Source organism: Augochlora pura, chromosome 7 (assembly GCF_028453695.1).
Source record: "Augochlora pura isolate Apur16 chromosome 7, APUR_v2.2.1, whole genome shotgun sequence".
Classification (NCBI taxonomy): Eukaryota; Metazoa; Arthropoda; class Insecta; order Hymenoptera; family Halictidae; genus Augochlora; species Augochlora pura.
This window is the reverse complement of record NC_135778.1, coordinates 15,542,226-15,567,704: the sequence shown is the minus strand read 5'-3', so window position 1 is coordinate 15,567,704 and position 25,479 is coordinate 15,542,226. Positions and strand designations below refer to the sequence as shown.

The window sequence follows — 25,479 nt, the reverse complement described above, 5'->3', positions numbered from 1 at the left end:
TATGGCTGAAAAATCCATCCTACAGAGTTTAATATAAATGGCTAGATTTAACCTATAATTTCTCACTTTAACGCAATATCCGCCATTGTCCTTTTTTGGAACACAAATATATACTGAAATTTATAATATTAGATTTTTTTATACCTGCAACAGTTTATCTGACTAATGTCTCAAAAATGAGACGGTCAATATTTTCAAAATTTGAAAATAAATAATAATAATGGTAAATACAGTAAATTAAGTAAGCTTAAAATAAAAGTTCTATTTACATATTTTCTTAATTTTATTGATTTTTTAATAGTGGTTAGTAATGGCTTAAGGACGAAATAGCTGGTGCAATTGAATAATTTCTTGAACAAGTCCTCGAAATTAATAATTATTAATTAATTAATAATTACACGCCTCTGATCATCAGATTTCTGCAGTCAGAGCATTTTAATCCTTAACATGCGTGTGGCGGGGTACGTAACGGGATGACTGGTAATTATGGTACCTTTTGTTTAATGAAATCTCCGCAAGCGTAACGTCGCGCCAGACTGTACGTAAATACAGCAGTTACGTCAAACGTTTGGTCATTCTACGTTTCGCTCGAAGCGTCGCTGCGTCGTAAATACATAAACGGAAGCCGCCGAGTGGACGATCTTGGGAAATTCACCGGGTTCCCGGAGCGAACCGGGTAGGAGCAAGGAGGTACGGGAGAAAATCGCCTCGACAAAAGAGCGACACAGGTAACCTCGTGGTCAGGATGATCAGGCGAGCATCATCGTCCCTACCTGGTCCCATGCTGTGAAATTCGGCGAGCATGCGAATTTCTACGGTCGGAGGAGGTCGATCGTGTGAGCTACCGTCGCTCAAGAAGGGATCTGTGCGAACGAGCTGCATTCCAGGCTGCAACGATAAACGTGCTCGTGTGCTGATAAAAGCCTGGCTAATTGGAACCTCTCATTTGGATACCTCGTTTCAGTATAGAAACATTTCTGAAAAATGAAAATCTCAAGGCAGTCAACATAATTAATGAATAAATGCAAGAATAAGACCAAGTATAGTAAGTAAAAATAACGGAGAATTCCGAAGAGTATCAGAGCTAAAAATTTACAATATGGTTGCAAAATTCTGGAGATAATAGTTTAACTAGACATTTATTTTTAACTTAAATATTATTGAAATTGTCTAGGCAGATTTATGAAGATTATTTTATACGAAACGTAAGACAGTATAGTAGCTTCAATTAAGGAAACCGTAATAATAATTTGTTCTAAAATCAAATGAAAACATATGTAAAACGAACTAAGAACGCACGAAGTGAACGTTTTTCACAATAAAATTTAAACAATACTGAGCGAAGATAAGTCTCGCGTCGTACACGTTTGTCGAGCAGCGTAAAGGCGACGAGACTCGTGCGATGGCTCGCAGGAAGGCACGAGAGACCTGAGAATGTCGATTCACGCCGGTATGTCGGTCATCGTGGTAACAAGGTTATTGTGCACGACTTTACATTGTGGTAATTAGAAACTGTTGGAACGCCGTAAAGGCCGCCACCGATAAGGTGTCGGGTGTACCACACGGGACTCCCGAAGAAAATCACTCGCGAGATCTTACACGCCGATAGTAGTGCCGGAGAAATTTCTGGACGTGGAAAGGTTAGGCTTCCTCGCATCGACGGTCTAATTCGAAGAGCACCGTGAAACAGGCGATAGGCTCGCGAAGTACCGCTAGCTATCCGGTGCCTCCTCCCGCGCCGTTCGCATTGTGATAAGTCACGCGGATGTGGAATACCGTCGTCGAACGGATATTGACGCTCGTACCATCTGAAAACGTTTCGTTTTTTGCGTGCATCTGATTGCTCTCCTAGCGAACGCGAATTTCCTTGAGCGTTTTTCAAAGATGAGATACAAAAGCGTAATCACAATCATTAGGCCGCCAGGGGATATTGCAGTTTTCGTTTTCAGAACGGTAGATTTTCAACGAAATAGAAGTTCTTTCGCGGGTAATGGGAACTTTGTCCGGCGGCTTCGAAAGACGAAGTGCAAGAACTTGATCACGATCATTAGGCTCATCGATATCGAAGTTTTTCCGTCTACCGATAAGTTGTTCCTATTGTATTTTTTAAAAGTCGATGCATAGAAAGGTAATAACTAGGTTGGAGGCTTTTATGGAAAATAAAAACTGTCCTCATTAATTTTAAGGACGCGGAAGCCGAATAGAAAGTTTGCTCTTCGTGAATGTAATTTAAACATGTAGAGAATTTAGAAATTTTATAGCACCCGTATGCGATATAATAACTGACTTGGAATTAAACAATCAAGTTCTGTTCGTTTTTTGTTCTTTATATAAAGCGTTAAAAAGAACGGCTCAAAACGTGCCAGAATTTTTATAGCGTCGTATTCGCGAGACAGTTTATATCGATGTTATGTGAGTTTTTTTTGCGCAAAGTTGCGATCTGCGAAGTAATTTCACAAAATGTGTAGCGCATAACCGGTTAGCAGCCGAGTACGTGTGTCAGCAGATAGAGAGCGTGTGTGTGTCAAAAAGACGAATGTTTCAACAGTGTTAAACAAAGTACCAGTTTACGAAGAACCAGTCTAAAGCATCCATCCACTGAAAATTCGTAATGAACTAATAATCTTGTTTACGAATAGTTTCTTTGTACTTGAATATGCGATATCTTCTATCGATAAATTTCAAATAATTTCGATATCATAAAAGAATCTATTTGAATATTATTATTTATTTAATTTAGTGTGTTAAAAAGGGGGGGAAATGCAGAAATTTCGTCGCGATTCGATTCTGTCGCATTGAAAAGGAGTGGTCAATTAAGCTCAGCCGCTTTCGACCGTTTTCGCGGTCGGTGGAAGGGTTAAGCGTTTTTACGTCCTCCACCATGTCTCTGCGCGTGACGGTCGCGAGACCATGAACGACCTTGTAGTTCCTGTCAGGGTCTTTCATAAAACTGCTGAGCGCGTCGCCGCGCGGCGGCGATCCGAGCCGCCGTCTCATTTCGCTGCTGGATCGAGTAACGAAGTCGTGGTCGAACGGACTCTCGATCGCTTCTCAATCCTTCCCGCGTTCCATTTCTCTTTCCGTCCCCTGTCTCGCGATCCCCGCACGCCCACGCGAACCGGGACAACGATCGACATTGGTCATCGCGAAGGCGCCTCGGAAACTTTCTCCCGCGATCCTAATCCGAATCTCGTTTTCGATCGATTCCGTAAACCCGCTCTCGCGATTTTCAATTTCGCTTTATGGGCCGTGACCGAGGCCCCCGGACACGCCGACGAAAAGAAAAAGGCCGATCGGCGCGCGTTTCGTTAAACGGCCGGGTAACTTATCGACCTGGTTCAACCTGGCGCCTTTTTGCTCGGTTTCCACGGGCTGCACACAGCTGCGCCATTATTTTTGATCGCATCTCTCGAAGGGGAAATATTTATAATGCCGTCGCCGTTGCCAACGCCGCCTCGAAAACAAAACGAAACGAGGCCTGGGACGTTTTTTCAATGGGCAAGGATACATCGGAGACGTATGACGAACCGTTTTCTCCGCTCCGGTTCGCTCGCTCCCGTCCTCTTTGTTGCTCTTTACTACCTTCTATCCCGCTCTTCGTTCTACCTCAAAGGATTTTCTTTGTAATAAAATTTCAGGAAGGTGTAATTATCTGGTGTCGGTTAATCGACGCCGACCGAGGGCTCGCGGGACACCGCTTACCCGTTAATTACCGGCTTCCCATTATTGATTCGAGAAGGGTGTAATCGCTCGTGTTCCAGCCTATTAGATGGCGCCTTTAATTAATTATTTTCGCGGCGAGGCCTGTTGTGTTGTTGCCCGGTAACGGGAAGAGGCGGCTTCGGTGGCAAACGCGGGAAAACGAGCGGGACAGGTGCGAGACGAAGAGGATCGGCTCCTGAATTTGACCAAGATTGATGACGAGACCGCCGATCGCGTAAAATTTGTCTACCGTCGAACCGAACAGCGCCGCGAGAGTACGCGCGCCTACCCTTTCTCTGTCTTGCTCTTTTCCTCTTTTTCCCCCTTTCTCTTTCTCCCTTATTCTCTCTTTATTTTCCTCTTTTCCTCCTCTTTCTCTCTTTCTTCTCCTTTTCTTTCCTCTTCTCTCCCTCTCTCTCTCTCTCTCTCTTTTTATTTTTCCTATTTTCCATTTATCTTTTTCTCTCTTTCTCCCCGTCTGCACACGTTAATTTTAACCGCCGCAGTAATAAACGAATCATTTGTCTGATTTAATAACGCCCCGGTGGGCCGGCATCGCGGTAACGTTACTTTACGATAATTATCGTAGTTTATGGTGATCGCCGGCATTATCTTGGCCCCTGTACTCGTTAAATTAAAGATCACGGGCGCGTTGCCATTTGCATGAAACCGAATAAACCCGAAGCGACAACTGCTCATCAAGAATCATTCTCGATGCTCCAGCTCGTTCGCCGTGGCAATTCATAGCCGTCCGAAGCTTTTCGGGACACCTGTGGACAATCGGATCGGGCATTTCGATTCTGAGACTAATCGACTCATTCTATGCGGTTCTTGACGTTAATAAGATTCCGGGTGCAAATTTATTGCCACTTTGGAACTGACTATATTCGATGTAACGTTCTTTTAAGACGGTCTCCAAGAATGCAGCGATAGAATTTACGTATTTAACATTCCGAATTTTACAGAGTTGTGGAACGATAATCGATTTCGCATGCCTTGAAATAATTGACAATGCAAATTTAAATTATCCTCTCTTAAATTCCGTTTAATCTTAATCCCTGTCGGATGCCAGAGCTTTCCAGTTAATTATACATTTTTATTTCAAATTTAAATTATAAGGATTTTTAAGAGAAATTCAAGTCAAAATATTTTAATGTTCGTTAGAAAATTTATATAGCATTTTTAGAATGATAGACAATTGATCGTCTGATGAACAAAGGTCATCTTTTAAAAAGAAGTTGGAACTTGGAAGTGTCATATATACGTTTATCAGGTTCCTCAAAGATTACTTATCTTATTTATTTAATACTTTATTAAACGTTAAATTTAAGAGACCTCGCAAATTACAGATTAAATCCAAAACGAGCAAATTAAATAGACAAATCAATAATGCTTCATATTCGCGTTTCCCTTCGTCTTATACCATTCTGAAAAATTTAGACTACATAGGAGGGTTGAAGAGAACAGACCTCTTCCGTATGCCTTCGGCAGTGATTATTCCCTTAATCCATGATAATCGCAATTACTCGAAGGCTGATTAACGCGAATCCGCTTTGCTTCGCTAGCAGGTCGATTCAAACGTCGCCCAAATTGCCAGCAATTTTACATTATCTCTCGCGGATGCCGAAGGTGGCACTAACGAATGAATATTGTAGCAGAGAATGATTCATTGTAGCCGGCTGTGTATGCGAGAGTGAGTGTGTGTGTGTGTGTGTGTCATCCCCGGTAACGCCGAGCCGGACGCTGAAGATGCTAATGCGATTATAATGAGGAAACACTGTGATATTCTGTTATAACGATGGCCCGCCGGTGAAATCGATATTTTTAATAGCCTTTCGCGGGGATTAATTATAGCCGGGCTGATTTATTTCGCCGCGCTGTGTTTCCCATACCGTGTTAAACAGCCAGTAAAAAAGTAAACCTGAATTACAAGTTCGACGCGTTCCGAGTTCCTCGCGATAATTCAAAGATATCACACGGGTGTTTGTAATTTAATCGAACGAGATGTTCTCTCTCTCTCTCCCCGGCCGCTTCCTTTGATTTTTCTGTCATTCGTGCTTGTTTACGCGGAAAATGCTTGTCCGCGTGCGACCAGTTGACACGGTTGTCCGCGATCGCCGTCTTCTACATTCTGTTCTACCTGTTGTGTGTTACAGAATGCTGTCACCCGGTCAAGACGGCCAGTCTAACAGTTACGCGCATGGTAATGTTGTCCTTCAAGGTGCACCCTGCGGTCAGTGTCGAGATTTATGCCCGGCCGGATACGTGCCCCACTTTTGGAGGTGAGTAGCCACATTTTCTGTCCGTCGCGAGAGAGCACGTTCACCTTTTCGCTTCGAAGGGCGTGCACGGGGGTTGCCCCTGCACGCGATGCAATGAACTGCGTCGCTCATCGCTTCCCGCCGACGCCATCGATTTATCGATGAACGTATAGAGCATTTGAAGTGACTGGTTCGTCTCGCGAACGCCGTAAGATTTAATCAGACTTCGAGCAATTTTATTACGATCACGGAGCGAGTCTACGTGGAGGAGAAAAAATATCTCCATCAATTCTATGAAATAGGAACTACATGGAAAATTCTTCTTCCCCCAATCATCATGATAGATTAAAAATAGTATATTAATATTTTCCAATTGCTTCTACTACGTTAAATTGCAACTATTTAATTCTTAAAAATTCGCGGTTTAATTCGACATTATAGCAGTTAAAAAATCAACAGGTGTTCGTTCAACTATCGTTCCTGCTATAATCGTGCAACGCGTTTAGTCGTGCGATCTATCAGCCATCCTCTTGGTTGCTAAGAACGAGCAGAAATGAACAAAACCGAACCAGAAACTACAGTCTGAGAGTAGCACGCGAGGCAAGGTACCTAACTGGAAGAAACGAATGTCGTACACGCGCACGCACCGCGCGGAAAAATAGAAAAATAGAAAAAGAGAGCCGGATGGATCAGGCACGCTCGAGAGGCGTGGAAAAACATTCCGTTTAATTTAAATCCAGGGGACCGGGGTACGGGGACAATTAGTTCGGCGGTCGCAACGAGTGTGTACAAGGTGTCTCATTTTGTCGGACGACGAACAGGGTCGTCCCCCCGGGCGACGTAAGTACGCGTAAGACGCGGATGGGCGGGATAACCTCGACGAAAGCGAAGTCAACGCTGATTCTGAAATGGTAGCGCGCGTCGGCGCTCCGCGCGCGGCTCCGCAGAGTTATCATTACGCGGCGACGCGATCACCCAGGGAAATTACTGGCGAACGCCGCGCGCCGGCGTAAATACTTGGGTAATACCGGCTAAACGAACCCGGTCACGATGCACGCGATCCTTCTTTGATTTTCTACCGACGACGGGTCGTTCTGGATGCTCGCCGGAAAGGAAAAGTAAATGGCGCGCACGGTCGGACGAGTGAAATCCGGCGAGTACGTGCGGCGCGGAGAAAAAGATGCCAGAAAAACCGACGATGCTCGAAACGGAAAATTATCTCGAGCTACGGCCGAGAGAAAAAGAGAGAACGAGAGAATGAGAGCAAGAGAATGAGAAAGAGAGAGAGATAGGGAAAGGAGGCGGCCAGAGATTCAAGATCCACGGGGTTAGTCACGATCCTGCGATCGATAAAACGTGGACGTCCGACAGGGCGACCAACCTTCGCGTAAACGATCCGTATCGCGTGATACAGCCGAGTTTTTCCGCTCCCGGTGTGAGAAGTACCGCGATTTTAATGCGAATCCGCTGTTTTACGAGTCATCGGGGATTGTGGCTGTTCGAACAGTCGTTTTGCAATCGTTCGGCTCAATGGTATGTCTTTATCGAAGCGTTTCGCGAGCGTTCTTTACGGTGGCAAAGTTTTAATAATGAGCTCGTTGCGTGCCAGTGAAAACGGATAAATGGGGCGGAGATATGTTGTTTAGATCCACGGTGTTTTCCGCGATTTCTGTGTAATCGGAAATGGGATTGTGTTAGTTTTGTCGATTTTCTTGGAGCAATTATATACGTACGGAGAGAGTCTGAATTGGAACCAGAGCCAGCGAGCTCTAAACGCGATTAATGAACTTCGGTGACTTCTTTACGGATTACGACCTTCTTCTACGTCGCGTAGTATACATAATAAAACCAAATAGACATACTTAAAAGTAATACAATAATTGATACAACGAATTTGAAATTGTAGCATTATTAAACTACTAATGCATACGTTGTATCTTAGTAACGATAAAATTTATTTAAACTTCGTATAATTTCTGTTTAATGTATGCTTGAATGACCAAAGTTTGCCATAGAAAAATTTTTATAACTTTAGTAACTTTACAAATCAGAAACTAATGTCCCTGATTGATTCAACGCTTCCAGCGTTGAATCGTTTCAGTTTAGTCGTCATCGATTTTTTGATAGAAATTACTAGTACTGAATTTGAATAAAAAATAATCCAAATATGCTAGGATGCAGCCAAGTGCATTTTAGGACGCGTTTCATTAATTCCAAAAGGACAAATCATAAAATGAAACTGTCCAATTAATTTAGTACATATCATTTCGACATCATTATCGCTGATTGTATTTTGAAGAAATTAAACCAAAGCATGATCCAGAAATAATGCAAAATATGCTCCCAACTGTCAACAAGAATGCAAGCAGGTGCATTTTAGAACGTTTCCGGAGAACCGCGACGCGGATGAGTCGGTAAAAAATGACAGTGCCCGTTGCAAGAATTATTGAGAGTGATTTGCGCTTGTGTCGATGAGAAATTTGAAAACCGCAGTGTACACACCGCGGACGTGTTGTTTATGCATATGCGCTCGCTGTGACTATTTCGAATGGAACGCCGTATAACTAACCCCGTCTTTGCTGGAGACCAATTTACGACGCGCGCGCCGGTGCACGCGCAACATAGAGACAGAGCACGACTAACTGGTTTTCATGATCGATTATTTATCAATTACTTATGACTCCGCTTTTTCCGCGGGATCAACTCTGTTGCCTGAGACATCGATGCTATTCTTGCAGTTCTTTTTCCGTCGCTGACAGAACATCAGACGTAAAATGTTTCGCATTCGTTTTCATTACGGCTTCCACTTATGTACATCGTATAACTATAGCATTTGTTAGTACAATGACGCGGTGTATTTGTCGTTGTTCAAACATTCCCACTTATGAAAATTCGTGTTCGTTGATTTGTTATCGGTAGATTTATGCGAAATAAAAATTGTCTGCAATTATTGCGAGACGTAGACTGGCACGTTCTTATTTATTACGATTAGGTTATTTATCTGTGATTCATAGGTGAATCATAAGATAGTTAAGATGTTAATAGACTTGTTATTGTGATTTTATCTATCGGAACCCTGTTAGCGATTGTTTCGATGTACGCGTCATAGAAGAAGTTTGAACATTGCCTTCACGATAATGGTAACAAAAGAAATGATTCACTTACGTCCTTCGGATCTCACTAGTCGAGTTAACCAGTTCGATATTTTTATAACCAATCAATTGTTTTCATAGCATTTTAACATTTAAAATAATACACATTGTAACGTTTCAATCAGTTAGCAATTTTTCACGAGAATATTAATTTGAGTTTCCATTTCTTCAGGACGGATATATACAAGACGGCAAAAATATCTATCAGGACGCCAAAAACATGTAACTAGATAAAATTACAAAGCGATTTAATTAATAAGAAAACTTCATTATGACGTACTCCCAAGCGTTCAGCAAACGTTAAAATACCAAACATGATCGTCACCATCTCTGGTTCACAAATACCGAAGACGGACGACGACAACTAACAAATTGAAAGTGTTTAAAACCGCGCGAGCTGCCATGTGTCCAAGAATTGTCGATAAATTGAATGTCGAAGCATGTCCAGGCTGACGATGATTCCGAACCACGGCGGAAGGAAAGTTCGTGCCCGGAGCCCGCCGTGGCCGCCATTATTTTCCCATCAGCATAATAATCCCGTCCTCGGCGAAAATCTCTCCTCCGGCGAAGTCTTCGGAGCGTTGGCTGAGCCGGTGCCCGAGGAAGAGCTAAGTAAATACTTCACGGAGCATCAACGATTATCCCCGTTGCTCCCTAGCGAATTCCGTGGCGGACCTTGAGACTGGCTCTGGGTTCGATTCCCGGGGCTGGTTCTCCGGGGAAGCGCGAAACGCTTTCGAATCGGAGGAACGTCTCGTCCGGGGCCCTGCGCGCTGCTGCGGTAATTGCCGGTCGATTTCCCGTGGGCAGCCCCCTCGACGCGAGAAATCGGCCTGTCTGGCCAACCGGGGGGGGGGGGGGGGGGGGGGGCCAACGTGCAGGCTAAGTTCACAGCGGAGCCCGTTTTTCGGCCGGTCGGCCGTTCCACGGTGGTTTAAGAACTCTTAAAACCTGAATTAAATTAAGGGCTTCGTTATTTATCTGTTAATTGTTGCGAGGAGAACGGTCTTCGAGGTTTTTAGAGGCGTAGAATTCAATTTTGATTCTATCTTTTTCGAAAAGATTAGGATTTACCCTTACATACTACCCTTATATTTTATTTAAACTTTCGTCGAACAGAATTTGCATAATTATTGATGTTGAACCTCGAAATCCGTTGCTCGGTACTTTAGAAATAAAAGTGATTGCGATATGTCAAGGTGTAGACCGTTTTAATTTATACATTTTCTAAATTTTTTTATTTTCTGTTTTTAATTCCTAAATTTATGACCTTTTGATGTACTTCTTTCATTTTGAAAATGTGAACGAGCGAGACGTAACAACTTGCATTTTCATATCTTGTAACAAGCAATTACAGCAATTACTTTTAATCTTAATTTCATTTTTTTTTTTGCTTTAATGACGCTATATCTAATCACACAATTAAGCGAGTATCTAATAGCACAGTTAATTGCCTGTGAAATGCCGGAGACATAAATATTGTTTCGCGCACGGTGCATTAAATACCGGTGGCTTCTACATATGTGTTTCAAACACGTGCAATATGCAACGCGATATGAAGAAACGCGCAGACATTACATCGTCAGCAATTACGTCGAAAATGTCTCGTGAACAGAACAGAATAAAATAGCAAAGCGATTATAATGTTATTGTGAAATTATTGTTATACGATATGCTGACTATGCGCAGAAGCTGTTCGTAAACAGAAGGGATTGCATTATATCAACTATTTGCGCTATCGTTGCTCTTAGAGATACGTTGATCAACACTTATTCGTCGTTAATAAATTCATGCATAAAAAGAAATATTCAAATTTGTATTAATTAATGAAATATCGACAGCGCGGAAATTCAAATTTATTTTCCCGGACTAGTTGTACAGTAGGTATAACCACAGTGCAAGTGAACGCGCTAGAATGTTCACCGTGCAGATTATTGTTCTCCAACCCCCGCGCGAAGCACGTGGTATCTGCAGCTCGAACAGATTCGAACGGTTCGAGCGAAAATGTGTCGGAAAAAACGGGGCGACCGATATCGGCTGCCACTGTGAATCTCGCCGTAGGTGAACGCCGTCGGGACGTAGGAAGAGGTAGGACGAGGGAAAGGAAGACGAGGAGGAAGACGGAGAAACGCGGGGAAGCGTGGCCATGGTTCCGAGCGAGCTCTCTCTGGCGGAGATCGAAAGAGGGCAAAACGAAGAAGGTTCCTCGGCTTCGGGTCGTAGGGTCGACTCGTCGGTCTCACGCGAGCCCTGCGTGCAACGAGACCGGCGATGGGCCGTTCCAAGACGAATCGGCTGGCAACCGAGCTAACCCGATGAGAAAGAACGAGACGGGATACAGTACGCCGGGCCCCGAAGATGAGGGAAGGGGGCAGACGTATGTTGGCCTGTAATTAACATACCGAACCCCCTTCTCTCCTCGAGCAAAGTTGGTCCGCGACCGCGCGCGTCTCGGTTCGGGCTCGCAGGTTCACCGTGCCGGCTCGACGCCAGTTAACGTTATTCCATCGAAAACTCGCGCCGCTTTTGTTCACGCGGCGTGTCCCAGTGCCACCTACCTTCCGCGGGAGTCCATTTTGTTTGGGGGTTGGCGTCGAGGGGCTGCCAGGAGACCAGATCCCCGTGGGAGCTCGCCGCGCGCGCCGGGACGCCGTGGTCCGAGACACGAGACTGTCAGCGCTCTCCTCGGCCGCCGCTCCTGATACCTTCGCCACGGGCCACGGTGTAAGTAGACTCACCTGTCGACGCTGACACTGTCGCTAGATGTATGATAGATTAATTAAGAAACGGGAGAAGCCTTTCGCCTGGCCGGCAATGAACAAATTTCAAATCATGAGTGCGACGGAAACGTTTGTAAAGGAGACCCGGGGACTGCTCTGACAGGTAACAGTAACTAAAGTAGAGAGGAATTAGTGTATAAGTAACTAGAATTTAAGATAAATTTAGGTGAAATTTGAGCAACAATTACCAAAGAATTAAGTAAAGAAAAGTAGGAAGATGGAAGGAGTTTCTAAAAATGAAAGTAATATATTTAGATTTGAATTTGAATCTGAATCTGAATTTGAATTTGAATTTGAATTTGAATTTGAAGTTAATTTTAATGAAAGAGACTACTCTGCAGATTAATTCACGTCTCCTTTAACACTAGATTTACGGAATCCGTCAAAATGACGGATCACTGATTTGTTAATGTACTATTATTCAGATTTTAAAGATAAATTTATTGCTTATTTATCGATTATATTTACTATAATTATTTATATTTATTCATTTATGGATTACATTAACGATTAGAATAAATCGTTATAAGAAATATAAAACGGCTGCTTTTATTACTCCGTAAACCTAGTGTTAACGAGAGAAAATATTTCGCAGACCAATTTATGGTATCAAAACGATCAATTTATTACACATCCTGTGTAAATAACGGAAACCCGAAAACAAGACCAGAACCATGGCACGCACCTAATCAAAGTGAAACGAGGCTACTCGCGTCGTTCTTAATTACGACAGAGTCTCCTGACGTCCGTGAAAATTGCGAACACACGGGAGGACCGGACGCGAGGTGTTCTGGTTTCGCTTCCTGGACATATCCGATTTTTCCATTTTCCCGAGGAGTCCCTCCCGCTAACACGTTCGCCAGTCCCCGAGTCCCCCGTGTTGGCGTTTTAATGCTCGGCCGCGATAAACACACGGCAATCAGCGTTCGTGTACCTAGGAACTGCAAGTTCTAATTTGAAGAGCGTGTACCGAATAAAATCGTTGTACGGAATACGGGGAGGAGGAAACGCGTCGATATAGCCGTGCCAGGGAATCAAATCCGTCGGGGATCGCTCCTACGATCCGATGCGCCCAGGCTCTCATAATAATTACGGGGAAATAGCGATCGCCTTCTCGTGTGCCCTGCGTATAGCTTCATCTACTTTTTCTTTTCGCCGACGTACACTTTAATGCTCGGGATTATTACCGCTAATAGATTGCGGTGGATTCATATTTTTCGCGTGACGGCCCCCCGATCGCTTCGTATCCAAGCCTGATTGGCGACCCTCGCGTCTGCAACGGAAGTTGCCGTAAACGTGGCCTGGGAGATGCTTTAACAAGCCTTTGCACCCGTTATGATTTAGAGTGGTGTACCACCGCTGGCACGAGAGAGAGATCGTCGAACGTTAATTAGAATCGATGTTCTAATAAATTAGAAACTCCGCGGGCACGCCGGATATATTGATTAGATGCTCGAAACGGGAATAGAAAGTCCGCTTCGATATCGGGTCTGTCGATCTGCATTGTGAGCGCAGAGCGCGCGCGCTCCGCGTACCTATAGCTCGCCGCTAAATTGGCTGCGTGCTTTCCGATCGCGAAATCATTTCTGACGACTTCGCCTTCATGGAAACACCTGTTCGCATGAACGCAAACTTGTTTTGTCAACTTTCGCAAAACAGTTCCACCGCCAACGAGATATATATATACACATATATGTATTCCCGTTTATCTTAATGAAGAGGACACCGCTTCTTTGGAGAACCGATCGTCTGCCAGCTCGTAGCTTAACGCTAGCCGATACGCAATCGATTCCGAGCAAACCAGACGACGTACTATGACGCACCAAAGTCTGCGAGCAATAAGGAGGCGCTGATAATAATGACTAAGCCACGGATCCTCGTTCGCTGAACGCTGAACCTACCAGACCGGTCAAATGACGGCATTTTCAGTCGCGAGAGAAGTTTGTAGATTCAATGTTCTCGCTGTTTTCCTCAATTTACTGCAGCACTTTTTTACTTATATGTAAATCGAGCGCCGCTTGAAATAACCGGCAAGTGACCGGAAAAATTTACATCGAGAAAAAACCGTCAAAAATATTTCTTATGTGTTTTTCTTCTCCTTAGAATACGTTAATGCGAGATGAAAAGGTTTTATTACATTTGTCGAAGTCACTTGCAGGATATTTTAATTTTCTAAAAGGAAGTTCTTTATTTTTATTTAGCCACAATGAAGTGAAAAACGAATTCAGCTCTTTCATTTACTTCGTCCACAGAATATGTTTAACACTAGGTTGCCTAAGCAAGTCATTTTCGCTGCTTTTCAATTTCAATTAGAAAAATAATTATGTAAATAATGACACAGCTTCTTATAATTTTGTGACTTTTTCTACAACATATAAATGTGTTTATTAATCATTATTGTTGCCCCCCTCCCCCTCCTTCATTTCCGGTATATATATGTGTGTTATACCTATATTGCCGAAAAGCAGTCATTTTCCCGTCTTCAAGTTCCCGTCTTTCTAGTGTTAAAATGTCTTCTCTCGATAGGTAAGTTAAAGAGAATGTAATGTGTATTTGAAAAGCTTTCGTTCGAAGTTGGCACAGATACAAAATGGCGGCAAGGTTCGGCGTCGATGAAGTCCGTTGCGCGAATCGCAGGAAGCAGAGGCGCTACGCCAGAATTGACTCACCTCCCGATTTAATTGTAGCAACAGGTTCCGGCCATAAGTTTCTGCTGTTCGTCCTGTTCGATGCGAACTTCTGCGCGCAAAACCATAAGCAGCCTAACGATGATACCTCGAAGTAACTTGGCGATGCAAAAAAGCATGCAACTCCTACGATCGCGCGAGAGGACGTCGCGCGGAGTGACTCGTAGCGCAAGATTCGCAGGTCACGAAGCACCGAAGCTAGAGAAATAGGTTGCCCCGATTGCGGCGATGTTGCAAGAAACAAAACCAACATAGTTACCATTAACCAGTTTCAAATATGGCAGCGGCACCATTTCCTCCGAGTTCCTTCGCTACGCGACAGCGTAACGGAGAGAACAATGACCAAAGTCGATCGACACGTTTCAAGACGCATCAATGATTTTTCCGAACATGGCGGATGCTGACCGGGGGGAAAAAAGTCGATGCTATGGCTGTTGGGACTTTAGGATGCAATTAACGATGTGGTCGTTTCTCTGGTCGTCGTCTTGTGCCGATGGCCTATACAGGGTGTCGCAGATGTCATTCTTTTAATCGGGAAATGAGGGATTCCTGTAATTAATCGAAGTAACTTTTTCTTCGGAGTAAATGAAATTCGCGGCTTTGTTTGCGAGTTATTAACGAAAAGCACAGAGTTTACTGTTTGCTCGATTTGATTGGCCACGCAGAGAACTGGATGATATATTTGACCTCGACGTTAATTACTGTCCCCGATCGACTTTTTATTTGGACAGAAGCTGCGTCGATGACAATGCGCGGCGGATCCTCTAATCCGCGGAATGATCGAACCGACGGCGTCGGAGATGAAGTTGAGATTCACTAGGTTGGCTCTCGGTCAGCTACCAACTGGTCTTGTCTGCCAGTCGACTGTCACGAGAATAAATGGAGCGAGAGAAAAACTTGTAGCACCCTGAAAACCGCGAGGAGCGTTGAAAAGTCGCTATCGGGTCCCGAGGAAAGCCTGAAAGCGTTTTAATCCTTTGATTCCGGTCGACTTTGATCGATGCTCCCGGCTCGCCGGACCTGGCTGGCCTTGATCGAGTCTTTCACACTCTCGATACACGTTTTTCGAGCTCGGATAATTCATTGTGCTCTGGCGACGTCGAAACGCTGAAATTCCTGCGGTTCCTCTTTATCGAAACCACGGATCGCCGGTCCTCTGAACAAGAGAGAAAGGGGGGGGGGGGGGGCATTTTTGAGCCACCGAAATCGGTACTTTTACGGGATTCGTCATTTCATCATGTTCATTTTTCATGAAGTTAATTTTTACGGTGTAGTTGCGAGGATTTACGCTTGTGTTGAATCCGCGATGAGAGTGATAAGACTATAATGCCATGGAATAGTTTTATTTTGTTTTGTTGGAATGGATCCACGTTTGACCAATTTCATTTAATCAGGCTGTTGCAATATCTTTGGAAAGCGTGGAAATTACTGTAATTATATCGTATGTGTTCGATTGGCTTTGTTTTTAAGTTTAAATATAGAATTTTTAGGAAATAGATAATTTAATAAAGAATGTCGAAGCAATCTGTTTAAAAAATATCTGTTTTCGGCTAGCAAAGGCTGTACTTGTCCATATCCTCTGCAATATTTTATTATCATAATAACAGAATTGAGATTATGTATAAATCTGTTCTGTCTACAAAAAAAAGTCTTTATAATCTTAGGAATTTTTAAAAATTAAAAACAGTATAGAAAGCAAGAATAGTATAGCAAATCTTGCTCTCGTGTGAACACTTTCACAATGAACAATAGAAAGTATCCTTCATCGCAGCACAAACGTACCCTTAGTCGCAGAAATGGCAATCTTCTTTACCTTACGGAAGTAAATTCCAAACAATGCGACCGCAGGCACGGCAAAAGTATTGTTTCGGCGGCACGAAAGTGTTCAGGAAGTTGGCCGCGCGCGCGCGCGCGCCGGCCTTACCGAAAAGTCGGAGTTTTCTCGCGCGCGTCACGCGGAAGGGACGCACTCCGGCTACCGAGAAAGGTAATCGGAGCCCGTGTCAGCAAGACGCAATTAACGCTGTGTCCCCGGGTCTCCGGTGGCTACCTCGCCTGACCCCGAATACTATCCGTGACCCGAAATAGTCTCGCGCGCGCGCGAGCGAGCGAACGACGCGCCCCGTTAACGCCATTCGGGGAACGGTAAAACGGCGCGCGGCGTTCTAAACGCGACGATGTCGCCGCGTGTCCCATTGTTGTTTCCGGTGAAGACGTCTACGGCGTTTCATACGCAGACGTGACCGTGATTAACATCATTTGCACCGACCCTCCCCGTCGGTCGGTGGTCGGCGAACTCGTTAGAGGATCGTTAAGGTAGTTACAGTGTAAGAACGGGGATGGACAGGTGGTACGCCAGGTACACTCGGCGCTGACTTCTCGACGCGGTCACTTGGGTCCGTTTAGACCCATCGTTTGCAATTGTTCCTTGCGAAGTAGTTTTCCAGTTGCCCGTTTTCAATTATTAGGTATTTAGTTCTATCTGTGGTGGTGTGAATTTTAGTATAATGTTGAACTCATTTGCAGAAATTTCACGTTGATGGAAATTTTTCCAGTAGACAACTATGTAATTTAATAGTAGATAGTACACAACATTTCTAAACGCTAGTCTAAATTATTTACCTTTAATTTGAAGCTTGATAGGAATTTTTTTAATTAAAAAATACAGGAAAAGAATTCATCTGCCATAAAATTATCCCAAGGATTTTCCATTAAATATTGGCAAAATATGTATACCTCCACAGTTGTTATTAATACTAATAATCGAAACAAATAGTTCGTAGTTGTTGGTTAAAAATATTTTTTCATAGATAGTTGGTGCAACAGCATACATTTTATATTGCGATATCCGTCACAAAAGGAGAATGTCTTAATGTTTAAATAATACAGAACGAGTGCCACAGCACCAGAGATGCGTTACACAGATAGTTTGTTACTGCATTAACTGGTACTAGAGATGGGGGTTTCGTACAACATTTCCTCCGAGGTTCATCCGTAGGTCAGCCCATAATACCCAGTTGAATTTCATTCTTCTGTATGCATCCACGGCCTGCGAACGCTGGGATCTGATTTACCGCGCTAAGCGTAACCTCGATGGTCTTTCAGAACGGAAAACTGCACGGAAATCATAGTTACCTGCCTAGTTACCGCTCTCATCGTGTCATAAAATAGGCAGGGATCCGCTGGATCACATATGTAATCCGTTGAATAGTCGAAGAGCGTTATAATAGCCGCGGAGGCAAAGGCGGCCTGAAACGTCTAATCCACGAGAACCAGTTCCGCTTATCGCACGGTGTACAGTTACTATGATATCGCCGGTACCAGCAGAAGTTATCGCACTCTCGATTCCTCTATCAATTCCAACCAAATCGCGGCGATTAAATCCGAAGGATATTTTGCATAACAGCTCGGAGTCCACAATAACTTACGGCAGTCCCGACTACGAACGTTTCTACGGTCTGTAATCGCCGCGAACTGATTTTACAGGCATATTCCGCGAAACTATCGCCTGTGCCTGTAGACTCGCTGAGAATTATCCAATAAAAACCGTAATTGTGATCTCGGTGATGACCGCGGTCGACGAGCGTTGGCGTTCGACGGGAGTTCGAGAGATACGGGACAGTGGGAACCGGTTGCTGTGCCTTTGATTTGTTTACGGGCATAATTAACTTTACTTTTATCGACTCGGACGTCGTGAACATTTTTATTCCTTTCTTTAGCTTTTAACGAAATTAATTTGATCGACAATTCTTCGGAGTAACTTTACGAATAAGTAAATTCTTTTATTCTGTTATTTCGTTTAGTCTTCGATGAGATTGGAAATTAAGTTAATTCTGTCGGAAATTAAAACTAATCTCTTCAATAATTAAATAAAATAAAATAATAGAAAGGTAAATGGTTTTCATTCGACAAATATAATGTTAATTCTGTCCAAGGACAAATCAAAGCCGAGCGTTGGTCGGCCCACAGTAATCGGCTCCGTTACCCTAGTTCGCGATCGCTTCGTATCGGAAATGCGTGTTTCTCTCGTCAGCGAATTTCGCACTTAACTCACGTATCGGCAAGGGTTAGGTTGCATGTCGGACCCGACGCCCGATGAGATACGATTCATACCTAATGAAAGCGAAAAACGAGAACGCGCCGGGGCCCGAATCGCTGAGCTTGATCGTGTGCCACCTTTATCTGCCGTTCCCCGGGTTTAATTTCTCCGGCTATCTTTGCGGTTCTCGGAACTCGCAAATTACCGCAGGAACCAGCCGCGTGTATTAAAACCGGCCATCCGACCACGAGAAGTTTTTCGGCGGTTTCGAAATGAAGCACGCCTTGACTTCTAGCGGCTTCGAAATGAAACGTACCTTGGCTACTCGTGGTTTTAAAACCAAGCGCACCTTGGCGTGTCTCGTTTTCATTTTATTCTGTACGTTGTTGCTTCGATGGCGTGGATTTGTTCAGGTTGATTCGTAGGTGATCAAAGTGTCGAGTAGGGTGCCTTTAAATATTTATTCATTACTGTATTTATTTATTCATTTTTTATTTAAGAGTGTCAAATTCTCAGGGTATTAGTTAGCTATATTTTACAAACACGGAGATAGGAGAACATATTCGTGTGAAAGTAATAACTCATAATAACTCATTAAGCAATAATTCATTATTAAAGAAAGTCATTTTTATTTCTCTCTCATCTTTTGCAATGACCATACAATATGTTTAGTTAGTATTCACGGACTAATTATCTAATTATCGACGTGCACAGCACATGCTCTTAAGAAGTTCGCGTGGCGGGACCGCCATTTTGAAGAGCCGTGTAGCTTCGATTCGAGGGTCTCGCGGCGGCGATTAAAAGCGACGAAAAAAAAAAAGAAGGAAGGGAAGCACGGGACGACATCGTTTCGCGTTCGTCAAAATGAAGGCTTTCTATCTCGGTCGCTTCTTGTTGCGACGTTTTTCGTGTCCCCCGTATCAGGTGGAAGACTCTTGCCGCTGTTATCGCCGGCGAATCTGCGTCGCATTTTTATCGGGGTCTTGAACGTTTTACTTTAGGCGATTATAGTGGCTCCGATGTTAGGCCCCGCGTTATGTTTATTGGAGAGGTGATTACCATGGGATCGAAAAAAAAGGGGTGCGCCGACCGATCAGGAGATTAAAAATTCGCGAGAGCGGTGATGGAAGCCACCGGGAAAAGAGGTTTTAATGAATCCGATGGAATTCGTGAACTGCTCAAAGGGGGGTAATGATGCGTTCGCGTAGGTAATGAATGGTTGACGGGCATCCGGCGATTGATCTCGGATTATTGACACGATTAGTCGGGGAACGGGAAATTCGGATCGAATGATAAGTAGACGGTGTTTTGAACCCCGTTTTTCAAAGTACATGCGAGATTCTGTTTTAACGTTTGCTCGTTTTCATGGGACAGTTTAAGTCGACCACCTGCGTTTTATTCTAATTCTCTTACTTTACGTTTTGTGAGTTCTAATAAAATTAAGAGATGTAGTAATAATAGAATCACGAGCCAGGTCTGTTCGATTTAATCTTGCACTATGTTACAATAATAAAATTTGTCCGCGTAATCTCAACTAAAAAAATCATACGAACAATATTACTGAAAAATGATTCTCCTACGCGGAATAAGCTTCATTCGAGCACATCCTGTCGCCGCAGGCAACGCAAACACTCCGCGTTTTACGTTCGCCTGTAAACAACATCTTCCCGTGCATATTTCTCCCCGCTAACGAAATTACCAATTCGATCTGTGGTTAATTCAAGGGAGGAAAAAGGGGGAGGGCGGGTGGCGCGGAAGATAGTCGAAATAATTGTTGGGCTTGGAGTGGCTCGTAAAACGTATATCCCGGCCGAGGATAAACGCTTTTATCCGCGCCCGTCCCGAAAAAGTATGCCCCTAAAAGTTCAGTCTCCGGACTCCGATTTCTTCACGTTCATCGAACCGCGAACAGAAAGGGTTAGAAGAGAAGAAGAATGTCGCTCCGCGTCGCAGGTTTCGTACGCGGCACCGCCCGCAAAAACTTGAAGACCTTTCGGTTACTCTTGTCCCGGCTCTCGGCCCGGCAACCCGTTCGCCCGTTCGCCCGTTTCGCCTCGGTTCGCTTCACTCCGCTTCGCGCCGACTCGTCCTTCTTTCATCGACGCAGCAGCCCCCTGATCCAACCGCGAGAGCCTCGCTCGTCGCCGATATTCCCACTGTTCCGATCTCCATTCTGTCCTTTAGCGCGCCGTCGGTGTCCCTTTGCCCCGTGGACAACCTTCGTCGACCACGGAACCCATCTACATCCTGCGAAACTGCTGCGCTCGATTCCACGCTCCGGCTACCGCCAATTTTCCAATAGTTCTTACAAAACAAACTCTCGTTCCCTCGCTGTTTGTAAGACTGTTATTAAAATATATCTATTATATAAAAATAAGTCGGGTTTTCCTTCCTGACGCTATAACTCCAGAACGCACGAACCGATTTCCACGGTTTTGCATTCGTTGGAAAGGTCTCGGGCTCCGTGAGGTTTATAGCAACCAAAATTCTGGAAAAATTTCAACAGAAAAGCAGGAAAACAGGGAAAATCATTTTTCACATACAGCGCCATCTCTGATACATAGCATGTACTACAAACCAATATGGTTTATAAAACAAAAAAAATAACTTTTCTTCATCTTATAATCCCCGAACGAAATGTTACAAAAAACGAAGCCATCTGGTGGCGAAACGGAGTTCGCCAGGTTTGCTAGTTTTTAATACAATATATTAAAATCATTTTGTGATACACATTTCCTAAAATCTGACTCTGTTTCTGGAATTATTTCAAAATGTAGAAAATATGCACGACTGCTGTTTTTTTTCTATTTTTGTTAGTACTAAACGAAACTTTATAACTAAATAAAATATTGATTATTAATTATGAATGATTTAGAAGCTCCGGCAAGCATTTCTTCCGATTTTTAACAGGACGTACAAATTGAAACTCTTCAGAAGAGCTACAGCACCAATCGAAAAATATTTATCAGATTTTAATGCGTTGAACATAACTATGATATAGAAGTATAAATCATTAATTTGCATAGAAAATTTTTCTTTTTACGTACGTTTTTAGTTCGAAATCGTAGAATTTAGGAGAAGCGTAGAAAAGTGGGACAAGCACAGAAATAAACAGTTGTTACTCGTCGGGAAGCTGCCCGCAGTCCGGTGGCAATAAAATCATATTAAAAATACGTCGCGGCGTCCGTTATTTCGCAAGCACGTCGAAGGTGTGTGCGCGGCGGTAGCCCACGTGAAACGAATCGGGTACAACTTCCATTTAATGTATCGGCGCCGCGCGGCGTTCGGCGCTCCTTGAAATGATAAAGATCGGCGGCATAATTTTCACGGAATCCGAGGCGCGGAGATACGCTGCCCCGGTCGCATGGCGGGGGGAACGATTTTTACGGCGAAGAATCCGGCCACTTTTTCTGATTCCACCGGGGGCCCACCTTTTCTATACACGCGTCCCGGGGCCGCGTCGTGTCCTGCCTTTTACGGTGCACACGCTACTCCCGGCCGCCTCGAAAGCCGCTAATTAGCTTCGCCCGCGTTCATCTCCGAACGTTTAATCGTCCCTGGCCGGCTATATTCAGAGTACATTTCAGACTCTCGCGCTCGGTCGTTGTTCTGGTTTACTTTCAGCGTCGGACTCCGGCCGGTTCCGATAATCCGTAACAATTATTGAATCCACTGTTCTACGCCGCGCGACAAAATGATAGGACACCCCGGAATTTCTCGTGTTTCTCAAACCCAATAATGCATAGAAAGGTTTTTGCATGTAGCTACAGTGGGTCAAAAAAGTATTCGTACACCTAGTCTTTTTGCAATAACTTTACGCAAATAAATGGTAGACAGACAAAAAAAATCTATTTCGATTAATAGTATACTATGTACAAAGATAATGTGCAAATGAAGAATTTGTAATAACACATAACAACAAAGTAATGCAAGAAATACAAGAATTTGAGAACCAAAAAAGTATTCGTACACTTACAATTGGACTGCTAAATTTTAAGAAGCACACATGTATTCTAGCAATACTGGCCAAAACGTAAACAACTGTTTGTTTACATAGTAGCATTAGCCTGTAATGTGTCTCTAGTGCATCTTTGAACTCGGTACAAGCATCATGACAGCGAAGAAAAGTGAAATACCAATATCGGTGCGAGATCGTGTTATTTTCCTTCGAAAACGTGGGGAAAGTTATAGAAAAATTGGTAAAGAACTGAATTTAAGTTTTACAATAGTGCAGAGCATTGTTAAAAAATATGAGAGAACGAAAACCACAGAAAATAAGCCAAGAACAGGTCGGCCAAGGATACTCACAGTTAGAGAGCGTCGGAGTATAATTAAAGAGGCTTCAAAAAATCCATTTGTAAGTGCTCAAACTTTATCCAACGATATCGCGTCAACTTCAGGGAAGATTGTGTGCTCTCAAACCGTACGAAATATTTTGCACTCTGCTGAAATATATGGCAGAGCCGCAAGAAAAAAAACCATATATTAATAATATAAATAGAGAAAAGCGTCTAGGTTTCGCTAAAACGTACGTAAATAAACCCATTGAATTTTGGAAACGTGTTATCTTCTCAGATGAGTCCAAATTTAACATTTTTGGGTCAGATGGGAACAGATTTGTTTGGAGGAAACCTAATACTGAGCTTCAACAAAAGAATATTAGACCAACTGTGAAACACGGCGGAGGAAACGTAATGATATGGGGCTGTATGGCGTACAGTGGTGTTGGAAACATTACATTTATCGATGGGATAATGAATGCCAAAAAGTATATCGAGGTGTTGCGGGACAATTTAGAAGAAAGTGCAACTAAATTGGGCCTGACTGGAAATTACCACTTCCAGCAAGACAACGACCCAAAACATACAGCAATAAAAACACGAGAATGGATACTATACAATGTCCTCAAACAATTAATTACACCACCACAGTCCCCGGATATTAATCCAATAGAGAATTTATGGCACCTGTTGGACATAGAAGTAAGAAAAAGAAAAATATCTAACAAATCGGACCTACAAAGAGTAATTTTAGAAGAGTGGCAAAAAATATCAATAGAAACAACTCAAAAACTGGTGGAATCTATGCCAAGAAGACTGGAGGCCATTATTGAAGCTAAAGGAATGCCCACAAAATATTAATTGCAATAGAGTACTGCAATAATCATAAGCTTTCAATTATAACTGAAAGTGTACGAATACTTTTTTGGTTCTCAAATTCTTGTATTTCTTGCATTACTTTGTTGTTATGCGTTATTACAAATTCTTCATTTGCACATTATCTTTGTAAATAGTAGACTACTAATTGAAATAGTTTTTGTTTATGTATCATTTGTTTGTATCAAGTTATTGCAAAAAGACTAGGTGTACGAATACTTTTTTGACCCACTGTATATAAACAGTATCCTTGTTTTCAGTAATACAAGAAATAGCGATCACTGTTTACGTGGTCTTCCAAGAATGATATCTGTTTGTGGGAAAACCGAGCACGACAAAATGATAGGACAGTAGAAACAGAGAAGTCAATAGCAAAGTGCCCATTGAAAGACTAACATCAAATAATATTCAAATAATTTATTTGTCAATAACAAGCAGTGAATAATAAAGATTAAGTAATTGGATATTTAAAAATATTAGCTTACATCTTTCAAAATGGGCCGTGGTACCGAATTAAATAAAACCGAGAAGAAAATTTATTTTAAATTTAAGAAACGATGCAAGCATTTCGAAGATATCGAAATTAATAGGGAGAAGCCGAAATGTAATTAGAAACTTTTTAAAAGACCCCGAGAATTACGGTAGAAAGAAAAGCAAAGGTCGACCGCGCGTTGCGAATGATCGTGGTGCACGGAAAATATTATGAATTGCGTCAAATTCCACCCTGACAGCACGTCAAATATCACAGGAAGCAGCAATAGAAACCAATGTAAGGAATGTACAGCGTATATTACAACAATCTGATCATATGAAACGTAAAAAAATTCAGAGAAAATGTCTGGGAACAGTTATCTCGTAACGTCTACAGAAAATGTAGACAATCTAATTCAATTGAAGAGTTAAAAGCCGCCATTGAAGAAGGCTGGAACGCAATATCGCGTAGTTATTTAAAAAAAATTATATAAATCACTACCTAGAAGAATGTTGGCGGTTCTAGAACAGAAAGGAATGTGCACACATTATTGAAATTAAATAAAACACTAAAATTAAATAAAAATTATATATTTTCTGCACGTGTCCTATCATTTTGTCGTACTCGTCTTACATAAATGGATATAATTCCTGTAAAAATATATAATCAGTGGCTGTTTTCTCACGTGTTAATAAAGAAGGGGTACTGTTTATACAGCTACATGCAAAACCTTCTTATGCATTATTGGTTTTTGAGAAACACGAAAAATGTTGGGATGTCCTATCATTTTGTCGCGCAGTGTAGCAGCGGCGGTCCGGTTTCGTTATCGTTTACCGAGCCGCGCGCCCCGTTCTCGACGTCGTTCCGCCTCGCTTTGACAAGTCGCTGATTCCGTGTTTCGTACGATACCGAGTTTTACGAGCGCGAATCGTTCGCGAGAGGCCGCGTATTCCAGATATATGGTTTCATAGTTTCCCCGAGATAAATTGTTTATAGGCCTAATCGCGTTTCGGTGCGTGCTCGACGTTGACTGCAAGACGACGGTATTAACGCTTGGCATGATACGCCACGAGACCCGCGGGATTACGACGATGCAGTAAAATCGAGAGCACGATTGATGCTAAGTAGCGCGATGAAACGTAGAGGCAATTTTAATACCTCCAACGACGAGACGAAAAAATGGTCCTAATGACGGAGGACGATTATGCGATCCTTTGATTGCTGCGTTAT

At 43.1% G+C, this 25,479-nt stretch overlaps 1 protein-coding gene across 1 annotated transcript in view; it reads left to right on the top strand.

Moving 5' to 3' along the window:
* Positions 1–25,479, top strand: part of LOC144473044 (uncharacterized) — a 211,957-nt gene that overhangs the window by 5,715 nt on the left and 180,763 nt on the right. The window contains exon 2 of the mRNA XM_078186587.1: positions 5,859–5,984. Coding sequence (XP_078042713.1) covers positions 5,860–5,984 — 125 coding nt within the window. The 5' untranslated portion in view covers position 5,859. The remainder of the gene's footprint in view (positions 1–5,858; positions 5,985–25,479) is intronic.